This window comes from Ambystoma mexicanum, chromosome 7q, assembly GCF_040938575.1.
Source record: "Ambystoma mexicanum isolate Mex_15411 chromosome 7q, UKY_AmexF1_1, whole genome shotgun sequence".
NCBI classification, from domain to species: Eukaryota; Metazoa; Chordata; class Amphibia; order Caudata; family Ambystomatidae; genus Ambystoma; species Ambystoma mexicanum.
In genome coordinates this window covers 946,345,687-946,367,565 of record NC_090941.1, presented here as the reverse complement: position 1 = coordinate 946,367,565, position 21,879 = coordinate 946,345,687, and the positions used below count along the sequence as shown (strand labels likewise).

The 21,879-nt window shown below is 46.9% G+C and overlaps 1 protein-coding gene across 7 annotated transcripts in view; it reads left to right on the top strand.

Moving 5' to 3' along the window:
- The window catches only part of AAMDC (adipogenesis associated Mth938 domain containing), a 339,865-nt gene that overhangs the window by 242,331 nt on the left and 75,655 nt on the right, over nucleotides 1-21,879 (top strand). For 6 of the 7 annotated variants that reach the window (XM_069639951.1, XM_069639947.1, XM_069639948.1 and 3 more), the window contains one exon: nucleotides 3,908-4,003. In XM_069639951.1, the coding sequence (XP_069496052.1) occupies nucleotides 3,908-4,003 (96 nt within the window). Of the gene's footprint in view, nucleotides 1-3,907; nucleotides 4,017-21,879 lie in introns of all 7 variants that reach the window. The other variant, XM_069639950.1, reaches the window with a different exon arrangement.

Genomic DNA, 21,879 nt, shown 5'->3' with positions numbered 1-21,879 from the left:
GAAGTGGGGGTGCAATATTAATCTATTTAAAAAGCACAACAAGCTGCTCAAGATTTCATTGACAAACTCAAGTGCCAGGAGCAAGATGGGGCTACCCGCCTCATGGCTTTGCAAATACAGCATGCTCAACAAAAGAGTGTCTGTGGGGGCCCGGGGATGCCTGGGTACTGCATGCCAGATCTATGCCCAACAGAATCCTCCACCACCTTTTCACCAGGGCCACCAGCCACTGCAGATTTTTGCACACCCATTGTTGCCTGCCCAGCCACTCCTGCCAGGGCAACCTTTCTGCAGATATTGAAAGCAGACGGATCATCTCATCCAACAATGTCCTACCAAGCGTTCAAGGCCACAGTAATATGGTCACACTACTGCTCGCAATTATTTCATTCATTCAAACAGTTATGTTTGCTACCCTACATCCACACCACCTGCCCCTCCACCTCCTCCACCTAACGGGGGCTACCAGGACATTCAGACCTTCTCTGGTCCACAATGACTTTGCCAGAGGGACCCTGACATGCGGTCTGCTGCTTTGCTAACACTGGACTTCTTGACACTGGTGCCAGTCTCTCAACGCTGCAAGCTGCTGGATTTCTAAATGTGGATGCATCGAAGGAAATGATCAATGCTGTTGGCATATCCAGCACCACTATCCCACACCCAGTATCACCTGGATTATCTGTTTCCATTGGTCCCATCACTGAATGCCACGCCTTTCTGTTAAGCTCCTGCTCACCTACTAAAGTGTTAGGTATTGTTCTGCTAGGCAAGATGCATTGTACCATTGATTGTTATCGTGATGGTATTTATCTAGCGGTTCCACAATCTAGGCGCACTGAAGGTTGGTTTTTCCTCCAACACCCCACTCCAATCCAAGGTACTCCAATGTTCAATGCACCCTATGTTGAAGCCCCACTTATTGCAATTCTGCCACATACCTAGTATGCCATTATGAAGTGCAGGGCCCATACTCAACTTTCCGACAGCACCCTCCATGGTCCTCAGGCTCCTGTTGATGGGCTGCTGTTGATTTAGCCTCTCTTTCCATCCTGCCCTTCCAGTTACATAAACTCTGACAGAGGTCTCTCCCCCCACGAGATCCTCACGGGGGGGCCCATGCGAATGGCAGTTACTTCACCACCTGCCCTTGAGCTCGGTGACTTACAACTGAATGATGATCTTGTTGTGTCATATTACAAAAGACTAACGCTCGTTGTCAGTTCTCACTTCCAGAAAAAAGAATCCCTGTATCCTTGCTGGAATGTTTCTGACAACCCACACCACAGTCCACGCCAGCCAGTGTGTGAAAGCAGCACCCATTCAACGATGATATACAGCAAGAACAACCTGTCGTCCAGCATCACCAAAGACTGCAGGGGTACAGGCGAAAGAGACCCCTCTTCAGGATCCCACTGGGTTCCCAGCAGCTAAAACACTGGCTACTCCACATACAGCACTCCCCGACGAAGTTCCACTACCTGCCCCAAGGTACAATTTGAGGAGTGTGGCCATCATCTCATCAGACTTCAGCAGATAACCCATCGCTCTCAACATGTTTTGCTAAACTTGTCTCCGGCAGCTGACCCATCGCTCTCAAAGGTTTTTACTACACTTGTCTCCGGTAGGTGACCCATCGCTCTCAAAAGTTTGCTACCCTAGTGTCCTGCGGATGGCCCATTGCTCTCAAAGGTTTTTGTCACCAAGCAGCCACAGTAACGCTGCGTACCAGGAGTATAGGTGCATAAGTGCTCCAGCCAAATGGGTTTTTGGAGGCCAGCTAGGTGGGCCCAGCACCACAACTGATTTCTTCCAGCTCTACGAATCCGTCGTCAACATCCTGGCAGGGATCCTGAACTTTTGCGTCATCGTCCCTCCTGTCTACCCATTCCTGGAACGACTGATGCTCTTTGGAACATTTGGGCATAAGGCCTCAATCTGCATAGGGTTGGACTGCTAAAGCTATGAATAGTGCTGCTACTACCTTTTATTAAATGTGAAGTATTTGCACCATGTTGCTGTTCATTGCCATGATATTGATTCTGCCTCACCCTACCTACATCCATCATCTTACACCTAGACACTAACACCTTTCTCAATTTCTCTCGGGCCTATGCAGACCTAATAAATGTCTCTGAAGGCTAGATATGCTCCCACACTCCTATGTATGCCAGTGAGGGGGGATTACACACTGGTGTTATGACCTCTTTATCAATGACTCTTCTTGTCCCAAGAGGACCCGTCCCTTTTCCTGTGGATTCTTCTACCCCAGCTACACCAATATGTTACGCTCTGATCTCTTTCACCACTTTCAAACACTTTTGAGTTCACAGGGCTCTTCCATTCGACATGATATTTTAATTAGTGTTGTTATAATTGCCGCTTTGGCAATGATAGTTTTCTTATTTGCTTCCTTCCATCATGCTATGTTGGACAGGTGTGTTACTGGCCCACCGAGGCCAGACTGCTGCCACTTGAAATAGAAAAGCTTCAAATTATGGACATTTCAAATGAGCAACACCAATTGGGCTGAAGTTTTGAATTGGGAACTTTTAGGTCCACACTCTCTGTCTCTAGGAACAACATTGTTTCTGTAGCAATCCCTGTGCTTCTCCAACCTATCCTTATGTCATCCATATAGCTGGGTATCTTAAGTTAAGATTAAACCCCAATCCTGCTCCCTGTGGTCTACACCCTGTTGAAGGGACGACCAAAAGGGGGGCTCGATGTGGCAGGATTGCTATGCTAGGCTATATGATGATGTGCAGGATTGTTTTTCTATGTTATGCAGGATTGCTATGTTATGCAATACTATGCTATGCAACGCAATATACAATGCTATTAGGCTCTCCCATACAGTTAGGCCTCAGACCCTCCATGTCACCTCCCTCTGCCTCCCTGTGCCTGTTCTACACACAGCACCCCAGACAGGCCCAAACCCCTCCTAAGGCAGAGGACACGTCAGACCTTCCCTTTTGCTTATTCCGTACAAGTTTCTCCCCATACATGGGAGATAACAGAAGGGGTTTCTGCGAATACCGCTTATTCATAATACCACACGATGTCCCCGCAGGGCTGCGTCACAAGGAAGATGTCGACAGTTCTTGCCAAATGTCTGTAATGTCGTACCAAGCAACTCCCCCATTGTGAAAGTACAGAAACATATTAGTGTTTGCCTATGATATGCTATATAAACCGGCACTCTTGGGTGTGTGGGTTTCTCTAGAGAGAGAGCTCCTTGTGCAGACTGCCCGAACACTTGCATGCTGTTGTTCCTGCTGATAACTTTGTATGCTGTGTATTTGCGATATAATACATGAAGCCTGATTCACCACCCATATGTCTGATCTCTTTATTTGCTGCAAACTGAGGCTGGCCGAGGGGGCCTTATCTTGGCCATCACACTTCTTTGAATCTTATTCCAGAAAACAAGTGTGTGTTTCTAAAATTTAAATAAAAAAGGTCATTAATTGAGCATTCACTAACCTGAACTTAAGACTTGAGTGCTCATTTACCTCTAGTTATATTGCCAAACTCAATTACCATTACCACATGCAGTAATAATGCAGTAACAGTTATGGTTTATAAGCTTTAAAGTCCTGCAAATCGCTTCTTATTTCCTATTTTGGAATTTCATTGGGCTCCATTAATGTATTGTATTACTGCATGGGTAATACCACAACAATTATTTCATTTTTGTGGAGGTATTTACTTGGGGTACCGATACCCATAATCAGTCAAAGTATTTCAAAATACCGCCTTCTTTGTCACTACCTCCGAGATCGTAATGAAGCTCTAAATCGCCATGAAAACATGCCGGGCTCAAGAATAAATCTATAGGTTCGAGGCCATTTTTGTAATTTCGACTCCATGTTCACAGTTGCTGTAAATGGTTGTCTCATTGCAGCACCACCCAGGCGTGCAGCCAGCAGATCTCGAAGAAGTTGTACAGAAAGGTGTGAAGACGCTTGTGATCGGGCGCGGCATGAGCGAAGCCCTGCAGGTAGGTCGTTAACGTATGTACATCACTATCAGTAGAAAAACTGGAGTTCTTTTCTCATAATATTGGTACTTGTTGTCAAAACTACTCTTATATTCAATAACTAAGAAACCTAAAATTATATAAATAACAAAGTTTGTTTCTAACAAAAGCATGAGAGTATCTCAAGATCTTCTGATGATCAACATGATCAAATTGTGAAATAGTCTAAAATAACATCTAAGTGAATAGTCATGCAATACAGTAACTTGTGGCCAATTTAATGATTGTAATAAGTAATTATAGAATGTTTTGGAATCTTCAGTATGGTTGCGTCCATCCTACCAACAGTACCACACAGCGTGCACTGTACATAGGAAGCACCATAAAGCTGTAGTACTGTGTCCTGGTGTTCGACTACTCTTTCATTAAAATGTGCTCTACTATTAATTCAGAATACATTTAATTAATGAAAATATTTAGAAAGTATTTTTGCTTTGTTGATCACAAACATATAAAGTATATTCATAAATTGTAATTATAATCTTTTTAAATGTATTGCTCCCATTTCACTCTCAACCTTCTACGCAAACGCTGTATGCGTTTTCTTGGTATTTAAACCTCTATAAAGCACCCCATTCGTTAGGGACACATGCATCTTTAACTTTTAATGTCTTTTTGTTGCTTTTTGGAAGACTTTTTCAAGAAGAAGTTTTAAGGTCTATCGTGCACTAAAAGAATTTGTTAACTTGTTTATATTTAATTGTATTTGCCACTTCATTAAACAAAAGTAATTTACTTATCCCGCTCTGTTTATTTGCTTCCTAATAAGGAAGGATTTCAGTTCTTATAATTTGTATTAACCCATGTTCCATGCATTCACTGGTGTTGCATTATACTGCTCATTCGAGAAAAAAAACATGTAAAAGAGTTAGTTACTCACTATAGTGACTACTGTACTTCTAGTTCAGTCCCCTCTCTACAATACCATGGGACATTCCGTCCTTAGTGGATGAAACCGGAGCATGACGTGGTGCAGCTTAATTGAAAAGAAAATATTTGGTAACAGTGGGCATATTTCGCCACACTGCCTATTGCAGCTCCCTCGTGTATGCTCCACCCATCCAGTATTCGGAAGGGTACCTGGTTACTGCCTTGCTCTGCCCTTGTGGGTACAATAATATCAACAAACGAATGAGCAAGGTCAGGTTGATCTCTGCTGAAGAGTAACCACTGCTATACCCTGAGTGGGTAACCCCTTGTGTGGGTGGACACAGAATTCTCATAAAACTGTTCTTATGCACAAAAGGGTTTTATTTGAAGTGCAGTGGTGTAGTAATACACTGGTATTTTTAAAAAAACATAGGACATTTACATTTGAGGACATACAAAGTGTAGTACCTAAGTACGAAGGATCAAGTAGTCCATATTTGAGACATCTACTTGTACAGTTTGTTCATTCTCTATAGGTTCCTTGGGAAGGAAGCTTAGAGAATTCAGTGGAATCATAGACGGGTAGAGGGCCCAAAGAGTGTGGGCACAATCAAGAGTTGAACAACAACATATAATACATGTGAACACAACAGTGTTTCAGCCATTTTGCGTGGAGCTGAGCTCTAATGGTGTAGGCCTTCATCAGGACAGGAGTGTCTTTACGAGAGGGGGGTCCTATGTGGTCTGTAGGAGTGAAACAGACAAAGAGCGTGTCAGAATGTACGCGGTCAGCAAAAGATCTAGCAGATAGAAGTTATGAATACTATGTAAGGCGGATGCCGGTGCTTACCGAATCCGAGGAGCTTAGTGGCTCAGATTAAGAGGTGGAAGGATCCACTTTTTTAGGATGCAGTCGTCATCTTGTCAACAGGCGCGGTCACGCCTGTCAGGGTATAAGGAGGTAGGATTACTAAATGGCGCCCCAAGTGTGCAATTCCTCTCTAGTCCATAGTTGGTGTGTGACTAGGGAGGTGGTGGTGTAGGTCTTAGCAGATTTGGTGAGAGTAGACCTAGTGGTGGTCCCACTAAACGTGGAGTGCGCTTAAATGGGCTAAAAAGGGCTTCTGTGGAATCACAAATGCCATTTATCAAGTGCACAGAGAAATTAGTGCAAATCTGTATTTAATACAATTTAATTAAAAAGAATGCCCCTTCTCAACGGTCCTGGGGGAAAGGTGGACCGTGATCTATGTGGGCTGTGCAAGTTCTGGATTACGGTGCCACAACACCAAGAGTCTACAAGATGAGATTCGCAGCCTAACAGACCACGCACTTTGAGAAACTTGGATCTGCGAAGATGAGCATCTTTTCCTCAATAACGCTCACCCGCGAATCCCAGCGTTCTACATACTGCCAAAGATACACAGAAACTTACAAAAACCTCCTGGAAGACCGATCATATCGGCTTGTGACTCAATTTTAGAACCCCTATCAGTCTACACAGACTTCTTCTTGAAGCCTTTTGTGAACCAAATGAATTCCTGCCTCAAAGACAGCACGGACACCATCCTCATGCTGGGGACCATCAACGTGGAACAAGATTACATCTTAGCTACCCTGGATGTAGAGGCCCTCTACACTTCAATCCCACAACTAAAGGTGTTGGAGGTATTGAAACTCTTTCTGGATAAAAGAAATGACACCGGAACTGTCCCTACAGACTTCATACTAGAATGTGTGAGACTTGCAATGACCAAAAATTTCTTTCTATTCAAAGACCAATTGTACAAACAAATCAAAGGGGTCAGCATGGGAGCCATCTTTGCACCAGACATTGCCAACTTGTACATGGCACATTACGAAACCGAAAACGTCATGGCAGACACTAATCCCTACAGAAACAACATCAAGCTGTGGAAAAGGTACATCGACGATGTGCTCCTCATCTGGCAGGTGAACCAACAAGACCTAACTGCATTCCAGGAATGGCTAAATCTATGCAATCCTCACATCAACTTCACGATGCACTGGGACTTCCATGGGATTGACCTCCTAGACCTCCACATCTACAGGTCAGGAGACTATCTACACACAGAACTATTTCGGAAACCTATAGACCGGAACAACTTACTACACTTCGGAAGCTATCACCCTCAAGGTCTGAAATATAACCTGCCCTACGGACAGTTCTTGAGGATTAGGAGGAATTGCGCCAACCATGACACAAATGAGAAACACGCCACAGATCTACAAAACCGCCTTCTCAACAGAGGCTACCCGAGGAAATCCGTGAAAAACACAAGCAAACAAGCAGCAAACACGGACCGTACTATCTGCCTCACCAAAACCACCAAAAAAGAACTGGACAGACTGGTATGCATGACAACCTACAGTCCCCTCAGCAATTTGATAAAAAAGACAATCAAGCAGCACTGGCCACCGCTCAAGAACACTGGATCTCTCCAAAAAGTGACCCTTTTTGCCTTCAAGAAAAACCGCAACATCAAAGAGTCACTGAACCATACGTTTCTAGAAACTCCAAAACAACCCAATAATCTATGGAACTTACCACCTGTGCAAGGACACTACCGATGTGGCAAATGCATGGCCTGTCAGTTCACCGAGACAACCAGAGTATTCACACACAAAGTTCTTGTGGACCTTACAGGATCACACAAACTGTAATACCAAACAAGTTATTTACACCATTGAATGCCCATGTGGACTTCTATATGTTGGGAAAACCATGAGAGCTGTGAAGACCCGAATTGGCGAGCACCGGTCTTGTATAAAAAACAAGGTACCGGACAAACCACTAGTGGAACACTATGTTAAGAAGAACCACACCAACTGTTCTGACTTGAGTGTCGTGTAGACCGATGAGACCTCCGTCCCCAAGTGACGCACAGGGGAACAAATAGAAACCCGCTGTGCGACCCTTGAGGCCACAGGTGAGAGATGTCTTCCCAGATCCACGGAGCCTCTGGAACACCGATGCTGCTGTCAAGAAGGAAGGAGGTTAAGCACCAGGCAATCACAATACAGCAGGTAAACAAAAGAATCTAAAGTGTCTTACCTATCTGGTGTAAGGGAGACCCAGGTAACCTAGTAGGGAGGTTCGAGGCTCAAAAAGATACAGCGGTCCCTGGAGTGGTAGAACCGCAGGTAAGCGTGGATACGGGTAGGCCACCTGTAAGATAGGGCTTGACTTGTGCGTAGGAGTACAGCAAGATACTCAGGGATGATCCAAAGACAAGTCGATGTGCAGTCCAAAAATCCGGCAACAGGTAAACAGTTCCAAGCAAAGGTACAAAGGGGTGTCCAAGAGAGTCCAAGATAGAGTTCCGTGGTCGAGGTAGCAAGGAGCAAGTAGTAACGCCAAACAGGGTCCGAAGCCAGCTGAGAAGCAATGATCGTCCTGCCTCTCAGTTCTTTATACTGTGTGTCTCTGGGTCATGTGACGTCTCTGGGCCATGTGACGTCCACCAAGATCACGTGAGGAACGCCACACTGTATCACATGACCGACGTGATGACGTAACGCCGCCCCTTCTGCGATATATTCTCCAAGGCAGTTGCCAATGCAGGAAAGGTTGTAATCGAGCCCGTACACCAAAGAAGGTACGGTGTTTTCGGTTCTGTGGGTTCACCGAATCCCTTGAGCCTCGAAGCTGGGGTGGAGAAGTTGGGGGAATGTGAGCAGTGTTCTGATGTGGGGAGGCCTGATGTGCCGAGGATCGCCTAACACCAACATGGATATAAAGTGGTGTGTCGTACAGAAAATGAACACCACCCATAGAGGTGGATACATAGACAAAACCCTGACCAGACTAGAACAGAAATGGGTCCACAAACTACGAACTGTCAAAGAGGGTTTGAACATAACTGTAGAGTGGCAGCATTTCCTGTAAAATATGGCGACAGAATGTATGTCCTATGACAGAACACCCGTCTACAGCAATGTGTTTTATACAATATGGCTGCAGATGCTCTCTGAGAAACCACATCCACCTTGAATCTGGCCAGACTTTCATACAGATACTTTCCATTTTCTAAAAACAAGAATTTGCACTGTGTAACAATTTGTTTTTTGATTTTGTGGCAAATCCTTTTTTCAAATTTTTTTTCTTTAATGTTATGTAAAGTAATTACATCTGCAAATTGATATAAACCATTGATGTCCTATACCTGTCATGAACAACATGTGGGAATGAGGTAACACAGGCCTGATTCTATACTACATGACAGCTGACACCCAAAGGGATTGACAGTGGCTGACATCATCATCGTGCGCCACACCTTGCATGGCTTGCATTTTGGCCCTACTGACTGCCCGCATTAACTCTAAACAGGCATTTAGGTAGTCACCACACCACAGGGCCCTTGTTCTTCAACACAGCCCTAGCCCCAGACACCCTATAGGATTGACAGGGGCTGACATCATCATCCTGCACCACACCTTTCATGACTTGCATTTTGACCCTACTGACTGCCTGCATTAACTCTAAACAGGCATTTAGGTAGTCACCCCACCACAGGGCCCTTTTTCTTTAACATGGCCCTAGCCTGCATTCTACACACTTGCATCCTCGACATCCGAGACAACACACTGCTGCTTCAACGATCCTGGCAGGTGAATGCACTGGCAATTGGTAAGCTCTACTACACACGGCTTTATGCACAGAAACTGGTAGGCCTACCCTCACTGTAAGGAATCTCTAAACAGTATGACTCTGCACATTTAAACGCCCATAGCCCTTCGTGCCACCTACACCATAGGCTGCATGACACGTGTTGTGGCACCGTAATCCAGAACTTGCACAGCCCACATAGAACACGGTCCACCCTTCCCTCAGGACCGTTGAGAAGGGGCACTCTGTTTATTCAAATTGTATTAAATACAGATTTGCACTAATTTCTCCGTGCACTTGATAAATGGCATTTGTGATTTCACAGAAGCCCTTTTTATCCCGTTTAAGTGCACTCCACGTTTAGTGGGACCACCACTAGGTCTACTCTCACCAAATCTGCTAAGACCTACACCACCACCTCCCTAGTCACACACCAACTATGGGCTAGAGAGGAACCGCACCGTTGGGGTGCCATTTAGTAATCCTACCTCCTTATCCCCTGACAGGCGTGACCGCCTGTTGACAAGATGACGACTGCATCCTAAAGAAGTGGATCCTTCCACCTCTTAATCTGAGCCACTAAGCTCCTCGGATTCGGTAAGCACCGACATCCGTCTTACATAGTATTCATAACTTCTCTCTGCTAGATCTTTTGCTGACCACGTACATTCTGACACGCTCTTTGTCTGTTTCACTCCTACAGACCACATACGAGCCTCCTCTCGTAAAGACACTCCTGTCCTGATGAAGGCCTACACCATTAGAGCTCACCTAGCTCCACGCAAAATGGCTGAAACACTGTTGTGTTGACATGTATTATATGTTGTTGTTCAACACTTGATTGTGCCCACACTCTATGGGCCCTCTACCTATCTATGATTCCACTGAATTCTCTAAGCTTCCTTCCCAAGGAACCTATAGAGAATGAACAAACTGTACAAGTAGATGTCTCAAATATTGACTACTTGATCATTCGTACTTAGGTACTACACTTTGTATGTCCTCAAATGTAAATGTCCTATGTTTTCTGAAAAATACCAGTGTATTACTACACCACTGCACTTCAAAATAAAACCCTTTTGTGCAGAAGAACTGTTTCATGAGAATTCTGTGACCACCCACACAAGGGGTTACCCACTCATGGTGTAGCAGTGGTTACTCTTCAGCAGAGATTGACCTGACCTTGCTCATTCGTTTGTTGATATTATTGCTCCACCCATCCTTCTATTAGTGCCATTTCATTGAGTATCTTTTTAAATTGTGTGATTAGGTCCACGGATTGACTTTGTGGGCGATGGTGGGATAGTAAAGGTGGCCTGGTGCCACCACAAGCCACGTGATTCTGCTCCAGAGGTTGCATGAGGAGGCTTTTCTAGTATGCCTTCCCATGCCACGTGTTTGAGGCAGAGTTCTTTCACATTGTCCCCGTAGATGCTCCTGCCCCTTTAAGGGAATAGAGGTGTGGCAATCCCATTGAGCTGGCCATGCCTACTCTTTCGCTCCGGTACCCTTACTCAGGGACACAAATCTGATATATAAACCCAAGAAAGTGCAGGCAGGACCTAAACAAGGAAATGGAATGAAAGTCCCCTACCAGTGCCTTTACATGAATATAGCTAAGACCGGTTAGGCTCCACCCCAAGATCAGGGCCAGGTCCTTGCAGGTAGAGAGAGGGCAAACCTCAAGTTCCACATCAGAAATGTAACCTAATTTCTCCCCCAGGTACAGGGCATGTAAGCCAATCCCGATCCCAGCTATCAAAGAAATTACACCCGGGTTTCCTTGCACTAGAGAGTGGCTGGAAAGCGTGGCAAAAGCCATATGAATGGTAGAGCTGTGGCAAAAGACAGGGGAAGTTAGCAGGAATTGCTCATTCAAAGCTGACTGGAGAGGTGAACAAAAGGAGCTGGAGAATGCATTGGAGAAGGTGCTAGAGAAGGAGCTGGGGCTAGAGCAGGAGATAGGAGGTTGGAGGAGAGGCCCAGAAACCTGGGGTAAGAAGAAGACATATGGCTTCCAAAGAGACCAGACTGGGAAAAGGCAGCCCTGAGAGCTGGGAAATTAAGAGAACTAGCAAACCGGGAAAAGAAAGTCCAAAAGGCTGGAGAGTGAAAGATCCAGAAGATTGGCAGGAGAGTAACCCAGAGTGCTGGAAGTAGACTGGGTCTTCATACTCTTATATGTCTGGGTCAAAGGGCTGGAATATGAAGTCACGCAGGCTTAGAGAAGAATGGCTCAGAGTGCTGGTAAAAGAAAGACCCAGAGGGATGGGGATAGAAATACCCAGAGGACTGGGGTAAGAGGGACACAGAGGGCTGGAAGGTTATGAGACCAGGAAAGGTGGACAATAGATGAGATCGAGGAAAGAGATAAAGAGTTGGTGGAAGAGTTGTTGAAAGAGGTAGAGCAGTAGAGAAACATCTGGAAATAGAAGGTGGTAGTGGGAAGTGAAGAGGGGGAGTGGTGAAACAACAAGCGGGTGAAGGAGGAGGTGGCAGAATGAAAAGAATAGCAGTAGAGGAACGTGAAGGAGAAATGGATAGAAAAAAGTGTGAAGAAGGAGGGAGGCATCTGAGATTGGTAGGGCAAGTTCAGAACAGAGAAGAGAGGGTCCAAGATGGATCCCTGTAGGAACTATTCTTGAGACAAGGTGACTAGGGAAGTAGAGACACTATAGTAGGTGGATTGAGAAACCAGACCATTAGGGGGCGCTATCGGGCAAGAGCAAAATGGAGTTCCCTGACCAGAGCTTAGGGGAGCTTTCTGTCTCCCTTTCGGCTACGAACCTTGTTGAAGGTCAGCTTTACCATTATACTACCTACTAAGACTGCCAATATGCTCCAATATGGAGCTAAGACTCAGAAGGAGGCTTTTGCTCATTAAAGCCAGAAGAAGAAACCCTTATTATTTAAAAACATATATTTTATTAGCATTTACAATTAACTGTCATCAGTGCAATATAATGTTACAGCTACATATCACTGCTGTACATGTGTAACAACATGAAACCATAATCCCCCCCACAACTACCCACCCAATACACCTCCAATATCGACATATGATCTGTGGCATTCCATCATCATTGGCTAATCTGCTAGTCCAACAAAATGAAATGCCTACGTACCTGTTGTCACATCCTCAATATTCCATAATACCAACTACTGAGGTTCTCATGGGGGTCTTGCATCTGAGGGGTATAGCAAGCCCACCAGTAATATCGCCCATTCCGTCCTATTTGGCATATTCATTCGTATACATAATTTCCAATCTGGCCAGAACTGCCAGTTCTACACCGGTTAATTTCATCAGGTCTTTACCCCAGTACGTCACCTTGGGGTCATCTACATTAAACCAGAACATAGCTTTGCGCCTTGTCCCAACAAGCATGATAATGGTATAAACTCTATCAATATTGCTCCTATCGTGTGCAATTTGTCCACCACCACCTCCCAAAAATGTTGCAGTCGCACACATGACCATATCACATGAATAAACAAAGCCTCCTCCACACCGCATCCTGGACATTTTGCATCTTTAGACTGGTTCATTCTATGCAGTCCTACTGATGTCAGGTATGTCTTATGTAATACATTGTATTGTATCAATTTCAATCTTGCATTCCTTGACACCGATTTGATGTACAAGCATATTTTCTTCATTTGGATGTCCTCCAGAGGTATTCCCAAGTCGTTTTTCTTAGTCACCCTTAATTTTAAGTGTAGACTTTTTTCTATTTCCCAACATTACATTATGTATCATGGGGACCGGTCTCCTCTCATCATCCATACCGTTTAGGCATTCCAACAAAGTTCTACACTCCGGTTCCTCTAGAAAACTCACCCAAACCTTGCGCGCTTTCTATGTGAACCCAAAGTATTAAAGAAAATGTCTCTTATCCATTCTCTAGCTATTGCACCGGTCAGAATATGGTATTAGTTGTCCATTCGCAAATAGCCCCCTCCCCACAGTGCCACAAACCCTTAATTTCCCATTTCTCCATCATCTAGAGCAACATGTCATCAGCATATAGAGAAGTTGCATGCGTTATCCTCCCACTCATATTCCAGCTTCCTCTATATCCTGCATAAGCACACTACCCAGAAGTTCCAGTTTCATAGCAAACAGAATTGGGGACAAGGGACAGCCCTGTCTCATCCCTTTCCCTACTGCCCATGGCTCAGATACCAATTTTCCCATCTTGACTCTGGCTGCTATAGCACAGCGAGTAGAGCGCTCGCTTTGACATCTGTGCAGAGCCTGCTGACGCAGGTTCGAATCCCGGCAGGGCCAAATTCAGCCTTTCATCCTTCCGAGGTCGATAAATGAGCACCACACACCGTGGGTAGTAATAAGCAGCGCTCCAATACCTGATACCTTGTAGAGCTATATAAAATGCTAAATTATTATTATGATTATTATTTATACAGCAATGTAATCCACTGAGTTAGCACTGGAACAACATTGAATTTATCCACTACTGCCCACATCCATTTCCACATCAAAAGATTTTTCAGCATCTAACGATACCAGAGCACTAGTCGTGTATCTTCCATAGTTTACACTATTGCATGGGGAAGGCGCATCAGATTATGTGAGGTGTTCCTATCTGGCATGAATCCGGCCTGATCATGATGTACCAGTCCAGTGACAACCCGCTGTAGCTTGTTAGCTATCAAGGCACTCAGAATTATTTCATCGGAGTTCAATAATGACAACAGGCGATAGGATCCCATCTGCGTGCAATCCTTACCTAGTTTCAGTACTGTGATGATCGATGCCTCCCTCATTGATTGGGGTAATAAACCCACATCAAAGGCATATTGGCAAACCTTCAGTATCCAGGTACAAAAGAGGGGTCCCCTACAGTTGTACGGACTAGAAAAGTTAAATACAGCACAAAAGAAGGGTTCCTACCAGGAATATGAGTCAAGACATCTATTTATGAATTATTTCGTATGAACTCAATTCATTTATGTGAAGGGCCAGGAATGAGACATGGGGCCTCATTACACGGTAGGCGGTAGGGACATACTGTTACCGGTAAGGGATTACCGGTATCGGTAAATCCCCTCCCCAATCACGAACCGGACATACCGCTATTAGCGGCACCGCTAATTACGGTGGCACTATTAGCGGCAAGTCCGTGAGCGCGCGCCCCCTCAGACCGGAAATAGCGGCATAGCGCTAATATCACGGCATTAGCGAGCCATGCGTACATGGCAATACCGGCATGTAGTAGACCCAAAGAACCCTTACCGGCAAGGCGCTAATACCGGCATCGCGAACCACACGTTAAAAGAGCACAGCAGAGTTCCCACCTGCCACAGGTGGACAAAATCAGCACAGGTGGAGGCAATGGAGACTGGCAGCACAAAAGAGCACACCACACCCCTCCCCACACCCATTCCCACACCAAGATGGATGCAATACTAGCAGCATTACATGGGCTAGAGGACATGATTGCAGTGCAGCAGCTACAACAACAGGCAGCACAGAGGAGACGCAGGAGGAGGAGGAGGAGGGCAAGACAGGCGCAGCAAGCACCACCAGTGCACCTAGTGATACCACAGAGGCAGCCACCAATTCCCAGGATCAGAGCCAGTCCAGTCAACCTAACCCCTGAGCAGATACACACCCTGTACCGTCTGGACTGGAATACCATCACCACCATAGTAGACATGATATACAACGACATTGTGAGTCTCATTGACATCCGTACTGCCATCCCCCCTCTACTGAAGGTAGTAACAGTGCTCCACTTCTTGGCCACAGGCACCTACCAGCATACGGTAGGTCAGATGCATGGCATATCACAACCAGTATTCTCACGCACACTGAACCAGGTGCTCGATGCCCTCCTGAAGCACACAAGTCAACACATATACATGCCACGGACTGCCCAGGAGATCTCCAACACCAAAGTTGGCTTCCATTCACTGGCAGGCATCCCAAGTTGCATCAGGGCCATCGACTGTACCCATGTAGAACTGGTGGTCCCACATGCCAATGAGGCAGTGTACCGTAACAGAAAGCTATACCACTCCATCAACGTCCACATGGTATGTGACTCCAGCAAGATCATCACACATTGCTGTGCCCGATATCCCGGTTCAACCCATGATGCAATGGTCCTGCGGAACTCGACAATACCACGATACATGGAGCGACATGCTGGACAACGTTCGTGGCTACTTGGTGAGTAGCAGGCCGACCACATGTCAGTGTGATGTGGATTGTGAGTGGGGGGGAGATGCATACTCCAACTGGGCGTGAATGGGGGGGGGATGCATACTCCAACTGGGCGTGAATGGGGGGGGGGAGATGCATACTCCAACTGGGCGTGAATGGGGGGGGGGAGATGCATACTCCAACTGGGCGTGAATGGGGGGGGTGCATACTCCAACTGGGCGTGAATGGGGGGGAGGGGAGATGCATACTCCAACTGGGCGTGAACTGGTGTCATGAGAAGAATGGACATACATATTTGCATCACTGTACAGTGAGACAGCCCACAATGGACCAGAGACAAAACCACATGCTGGAAGTGAGTGCCACGACAAACATATCAATCCATTACGCCAAACAGGCCATTCCAAACAACATGCACACCGCACAACACACCATTCCCCCATTACACAAATCAGCAACATGCATATCAAAATCACAACTGAAATGTACGCTGAACAACATCAGAAATGGTCCGCGCACATGAGTGCATACAATGTAGCCATTGTGGTGAGGCACACGCGTACCCCACCACTGAATTGCCATCAAACAGCATGGGGACATCAACTAAGGAATGGCAGTGTACTAGCAGTGTGGCACTAACGTTGCCAGGGCCAGGAAACACAAATCACTTAAACTCAGGCGGGACATGGCAATCCCTGCCGTATGCATGCATGGTGCATGTCCACTTGCAAGGACCACCTCACCTTCCCACATTGCAGTTACCCTGATTGCCATGCGTGCTTGGATCTGTGGATGTCGTTGAATATGCAATGTTTGTTTGTGTGATATGTGCACGCTCCACATTATGTAGACACTTACACATATCCATTGTTGCACCCATGCAGGTGATGCAGGTTATCCCCTGAAGAGGTGGCTCCTTACCCCTGTGCGGAACCCACAGAACAGGCACGAAGAGGACTACAATCATGCACACACCCGTACCCGCGTGGTGATCGAGCAGACATTCGGCCTATGGAAGGAACGCTTCCGGTGCCTCAGCAGGTCGGGCGGGGCACTCCTGTACGGGCATGAGAAGGTGGCCAAGATCACCATGGCATGTGTCATGCTTCACAATATGTGTATCAGACGGAATGTGCCAATGCCCCCTGACATAGAACTGCGACCACCGTCTGAGGATGATGACGGGGATGAGGATGGAGGAGAGGGGGCTGCAGGTCATGCAGGTGGCGATGCCCATGAGGGACGTGCTGTGCGGCAGCACCTGATAGACCATTGTTTCTGATGCACATGGATTAGGAGGGTGCAATTGGTGTTCAGCTCAGGGCACGGGGTGTATGGAGGACATAAACACAGTGCACCCTTCAACAATAAAGCACACATACACAATGATCAATGTCCAGTCATGTGATTATCCATGCCATTACGTGTGTATTGAGCATTATGTCATTCAAACGTGCATGTACCCTCCACCCCAACAACCCTCACCCCCCTCCCCCACAACTCCCCCACAACTCCCCCAAACACCCTCACCCCCCTCCCCCCACAACTCCACCAAACACCCTCACCCCCCTCCCCCCACAACTCCCCCAAACACCCTCACCCCCCTCCCCCCACAACTCCACCAAACACCCTCACCCCCCCCCCACAACTCCCCCAAACACCCTCACCCCCCTCCCCCCACAACTCCACCGAACATGGTGTGCACATCAGTGCTGCATTAGTTCCCAAGTGTCAACAGGGACAGGCTGGCCCTACTTCCCTCCTCCACTACCACCATTGGGGGGTTGTGAGTCTGACCGCCGCAAGGACCGGCTGGACCTGCGCAGGATGGCGGTCTGGTCGGAGCTAGTAGACGAGGGGGTGGCTGGTTGATCTGCTCCCTGTGAGTGACGCATGCTCTCCATCACCTCAGCAATGCGCGTTAGGACCTGCCTCATAGCGGCCATCTCGTCACATAGACGCATCGTGTTGCTGTCCATGGCAGCTTTCATGTCCCTTGACAACACCCGGATCTCCTCCCTGGTCGAGGCAGCCTCGCTCACTTTCCGGGCAACCAGGGCATTGAGCTCCTCCTGGCGCTGGCGTATCAGGCTCATGGTGTCGTCTGCGGCCCTGCCCCCGTTACTCCTCGGCGCAGCTTGCTGCATGTGGCCGACATCAGGTGAGCTCGCCACGGGACTGAATGACCCATCCATTGAATCTCCGGCATGCACCTCATGGATGCTGCCATTGGATGTGTTGCATGGGCTGTGGAGTGGGGACAGCTGGGTGCTGGGTGTACGCTGCCCTTCCGGTGTCGGACATGGGTCGTCCACATCACTCATAGGTGCCGTGGCTGCTGCTTCCCCGACGGAGCTATTGGCTGCGGACGGCGTGCCTTCTGGCACTGGCTCCTGAGTGGTGGGGGTGGGTGGTGGGGGTGCTGCCACAGTGTCGGATGGCATTTCGACCCTTGGTGTGGTCGTTGCGTGTGTGGCTTTTGAACGCTGGGCCACTCCAGATATCCCAGTGCCCCTCGATGTACTGGGCCTGGTGCCTGCATCCTTTCCCTTGGCCTGCTTTTTGGGTGGTGGGGCCTGCGTTGCAGAGTCCAGCTCCTCACTGTCAGAATGTGACCCTGTGGGGGAGCAAGACGGGGATAGCATCAGTGATGGGTCAACGTGCATCATGCATATGTTGTTGTTGCTGCAGTTCTTTGGATTTGGACATCTAGTTTGGGCCTGCAGGTTGTTGGCCAGATGGGTGGGTCATCCGGACATGTGTCAGGGTGACACGTGTGTGAGGTGCTGCATGCATGTGGTTGTGTGGGGATGTGCAGGGCATATATGCAGGGCTGTGTACATGTGTGTGTGATGACCCCATCCATTAGCTAATTCCCATTTCACATTTGGGGGAGGGACTCATGCTTAGCATTGCTGTGTTTTGCGTGGTCACTCACCTCTGTCTGACGTTGTTGCCACACCACACTCCATTCGGCCCACTCCCTCGATGGATTCTATGCCAATGGTGCTGGCACATGTCTCCTCCCACTCCTGCATCTTCATCGGGGATCCACCTCCGCCTCCTGTGCCCATGGCCAGATTCCTGTTGGCCGATAAAATGCTGCGTACACGGAGGCGCAGATCATCCCACCGCTTGCGCACGTCCTTTACGGTGCGGGGGGTGGAGCCCACCGCACTGACTTTCTGCGCCACCTCAGCCCAGATTTCCTTTTTTCTCAGGAGTGCAGGGCGCCGCATGTCGCTAGCGAACACTACGTCTGCATTTGCAGCCAGGGTGTCTGCCAGCATTTTCAATTCCTCGTTTGAGAAGCGTTGTTTGCGCTGGCGCGCATCGGCTTTCTTTAGGGCCTTGGGCATTGTTTGTTCTTGTGGGATGTGGTTTTGCCAGTCGTGGTGTTGCTGCAGGTCCTGAGTGCAGGGGATGGTAATGGATTGTGTTTTTAAAGATGGCCGCCGGGCTCTTTCCCGTTCCGGTGCGATGACGCTATTTCCGGTTCCGGTGTTTTACGGTGACCGTTAATAGCAGTGACCGCTAACAGCGGTGACCGCTAATAGCGTGCAGCATGAGGGCGGAGGTGCTATCAGCACTTTGGTCGGAGCCGGAAAGGTGCTTTTGCGCCATGGCGGTAGGGTTATTTACCGGCATGGCCCTATGCGCGTGTCCGCTAACTCGTAATGGAACGCTATTAGCGGTCTCCTACGATGGCGGACACGCTAATAGCGCCATGACGGTAAATCACATTTTTTACCGCCTACCGTGTAATGAGGCCCATGGACACAGAGGACACATCATTTTGATTATAGACCTTTATTAAAATGAAAAGGGGTTGGAAAATGTCTCACTGTCCCTATTCTAGGAGGTATTTCCCTACCTCAACCAAAACTAAGGGTCGGCCCAGTTTCAAGATGTCCAAAAGAAATGTGTATCCAGTGTCCAAAATCCTAGCCTTGCCCTCATGCTCTAAAACCAACTCTAAGGTGCAAAAGGAATTTTTCTGCTTCTTGAAGTGCACAAATGTTCAAATCCAACACAAACGTTCCAAATGGTCAATGTTCACAGCTCCAGGGAATGACCCTCTTCCCCAGGTTTCTCTCCAGGAAATGCAAAGTTCAAAACAAAAGAATAATCCAAGTTCCTTGCAGCTCAAGAGAACAACTCTTTCCTCTTGTTGTTAAATCCACTCCCGGGGAAATGGCTCCCTTCTCCATGTTTCTCTCTACATTCAGGATAACTCAAGTACTGCAATTTGGGTGTAGGTCTCAGATTTACAGGACAACTGGTATACTCCCATGCCAGGTGTTCTTCCTCATTCAAATGCAATTCAACATCCCCAAAGGCATGGGTCTTCTTTGGGCTTTGCTTTCACAGTTCTTTGTATACAATTGTCTTTGCCTGGTATACTCTCCTGCAGGACTTTCATACAATTTCTTTATACAGCGTGTATTCAGTATTTTTGTAAAAAGTTAATTCAGCTTGCTTTGCAAAAGATCTGGTATACTCCCCTGCCAGATCTTAACACACAATGTTCCTTTGGTTTCTCTCTTTTGATTTTGTCTATGGTGGGACCCAGATCCCAATTCTATTGTCAAGGGCCTTCGTTCTCTTGCCCGACAGTGCTTTGGTGTCCCAACCATTTCCCTGGGCTCACCGTTTGCTTCCTGCACTTCTGCGGCTTTTCATATACTACGTCTGGTGGTTCTCATGTCATGTTGTTTTCCATGTGGTATTGAGGAATACTGTCTATAGGCTTAGGGAGTAGTTGAGGGAGTTTGTTACAATATGCCATTGAGGCATGTGGAAGGGAGGGAACATCCCTAAAAGGGAGTGGGGAATATGCAACTTCCTCTGACAATGCCATGCCATGCCATGCCATCCCATCTCGAGGATCGCCTCCCCCATGTGGTCCTCCCTCCTATAACCGCCACCCCACCCGCAGGTTCAGGATCAAGTAGCGGCTGCCGTCCCCTGGCCACATGAGGAGAAACTATCTCCGGGGAAGGAGCGATGACATCATCAGATTCATCACAGTTATTACTGGCATCTAATAAAGAAGATTTACATTATTCTTTACACAAGTGATGTCTTGAGCAAATCAAGCTGAGCATAAGTCTCAATATTCAAAGAGCATTGTTTAGCATTTCTTGTCAAATTAAAAAAGGACTAGAATACAAATGAATAATACAAAATAAAGTGCTCAAACAAGTTGCAGTCCAACCTACACTAAATGTACAATAATACCAAGTAGACTATTAAACAAAATACATAAAAATGTGCAAATGTAATTGCAAATAGTCCAGGTACAACACGTTTCAGTGAAAGTGAATGGACTGCCTTCTTCAGGACAGGACACCCTGGTAAACAATAAAATAAATACCAATTACCTATTATACTAACACTGTAAGGAAGGCATGGTATCAACAGTAAGACAACACAAGTGACCACAGTTCAAAGGTGTTTATTGAACTTCAAAAAGGGTTTGAGATGGGAGCAAGCTACGGCCATCAAATAATAATAACACAGTCCTAGTGGTGCCTTGTCAGAATAAAAGGGCTTATACTAATAAACCTACTGCCAATCCTTACCTCTAAATACAAACAGTGTGGGAAACAATGTTACATAAAAGAAGGAAGTGTTAAAGAAATTATATGTCAGGATGTTCAGGCTGTTCGCCTCCCTTCCCCTTGTTTTCAGCATGGGACAAGGCGGTACATTCGAGCTTAGCACAGTCTCTGGCTTCTCTAGCACATGGGTGCAGTTCACACATTAGCACCAGGGCCTTCTGTTAGCCCAAGTCTCTTTGCCTTTCAAAGTCTCTTCTTTCAGAGGGCCTGATGCGACAAACAAACAAAAAGTTCCTTTCCTCTTCTGTTTTCAGACATAAAATGTTTCAGGTGATTCACTATCCACCTCGGAATCCCCCACAACCGGCTCAGATCCCTTTTAATACAATGCTTGTCAGATCTTCACGTATCCAATTTCTCAGGTGATTCACGATTCACCCCGCATCCCCCCTCAGCCGGGCTCAGATCAGTTTCAACACAATGTACAGTCAGTCTCCCTCCGCCGGGCTCGGACGAACTTTCTCTATTTTGACATTTCAATCATTCTGTCTCTGCCGGGCTCTGACCGACTTTTTCTATTTTG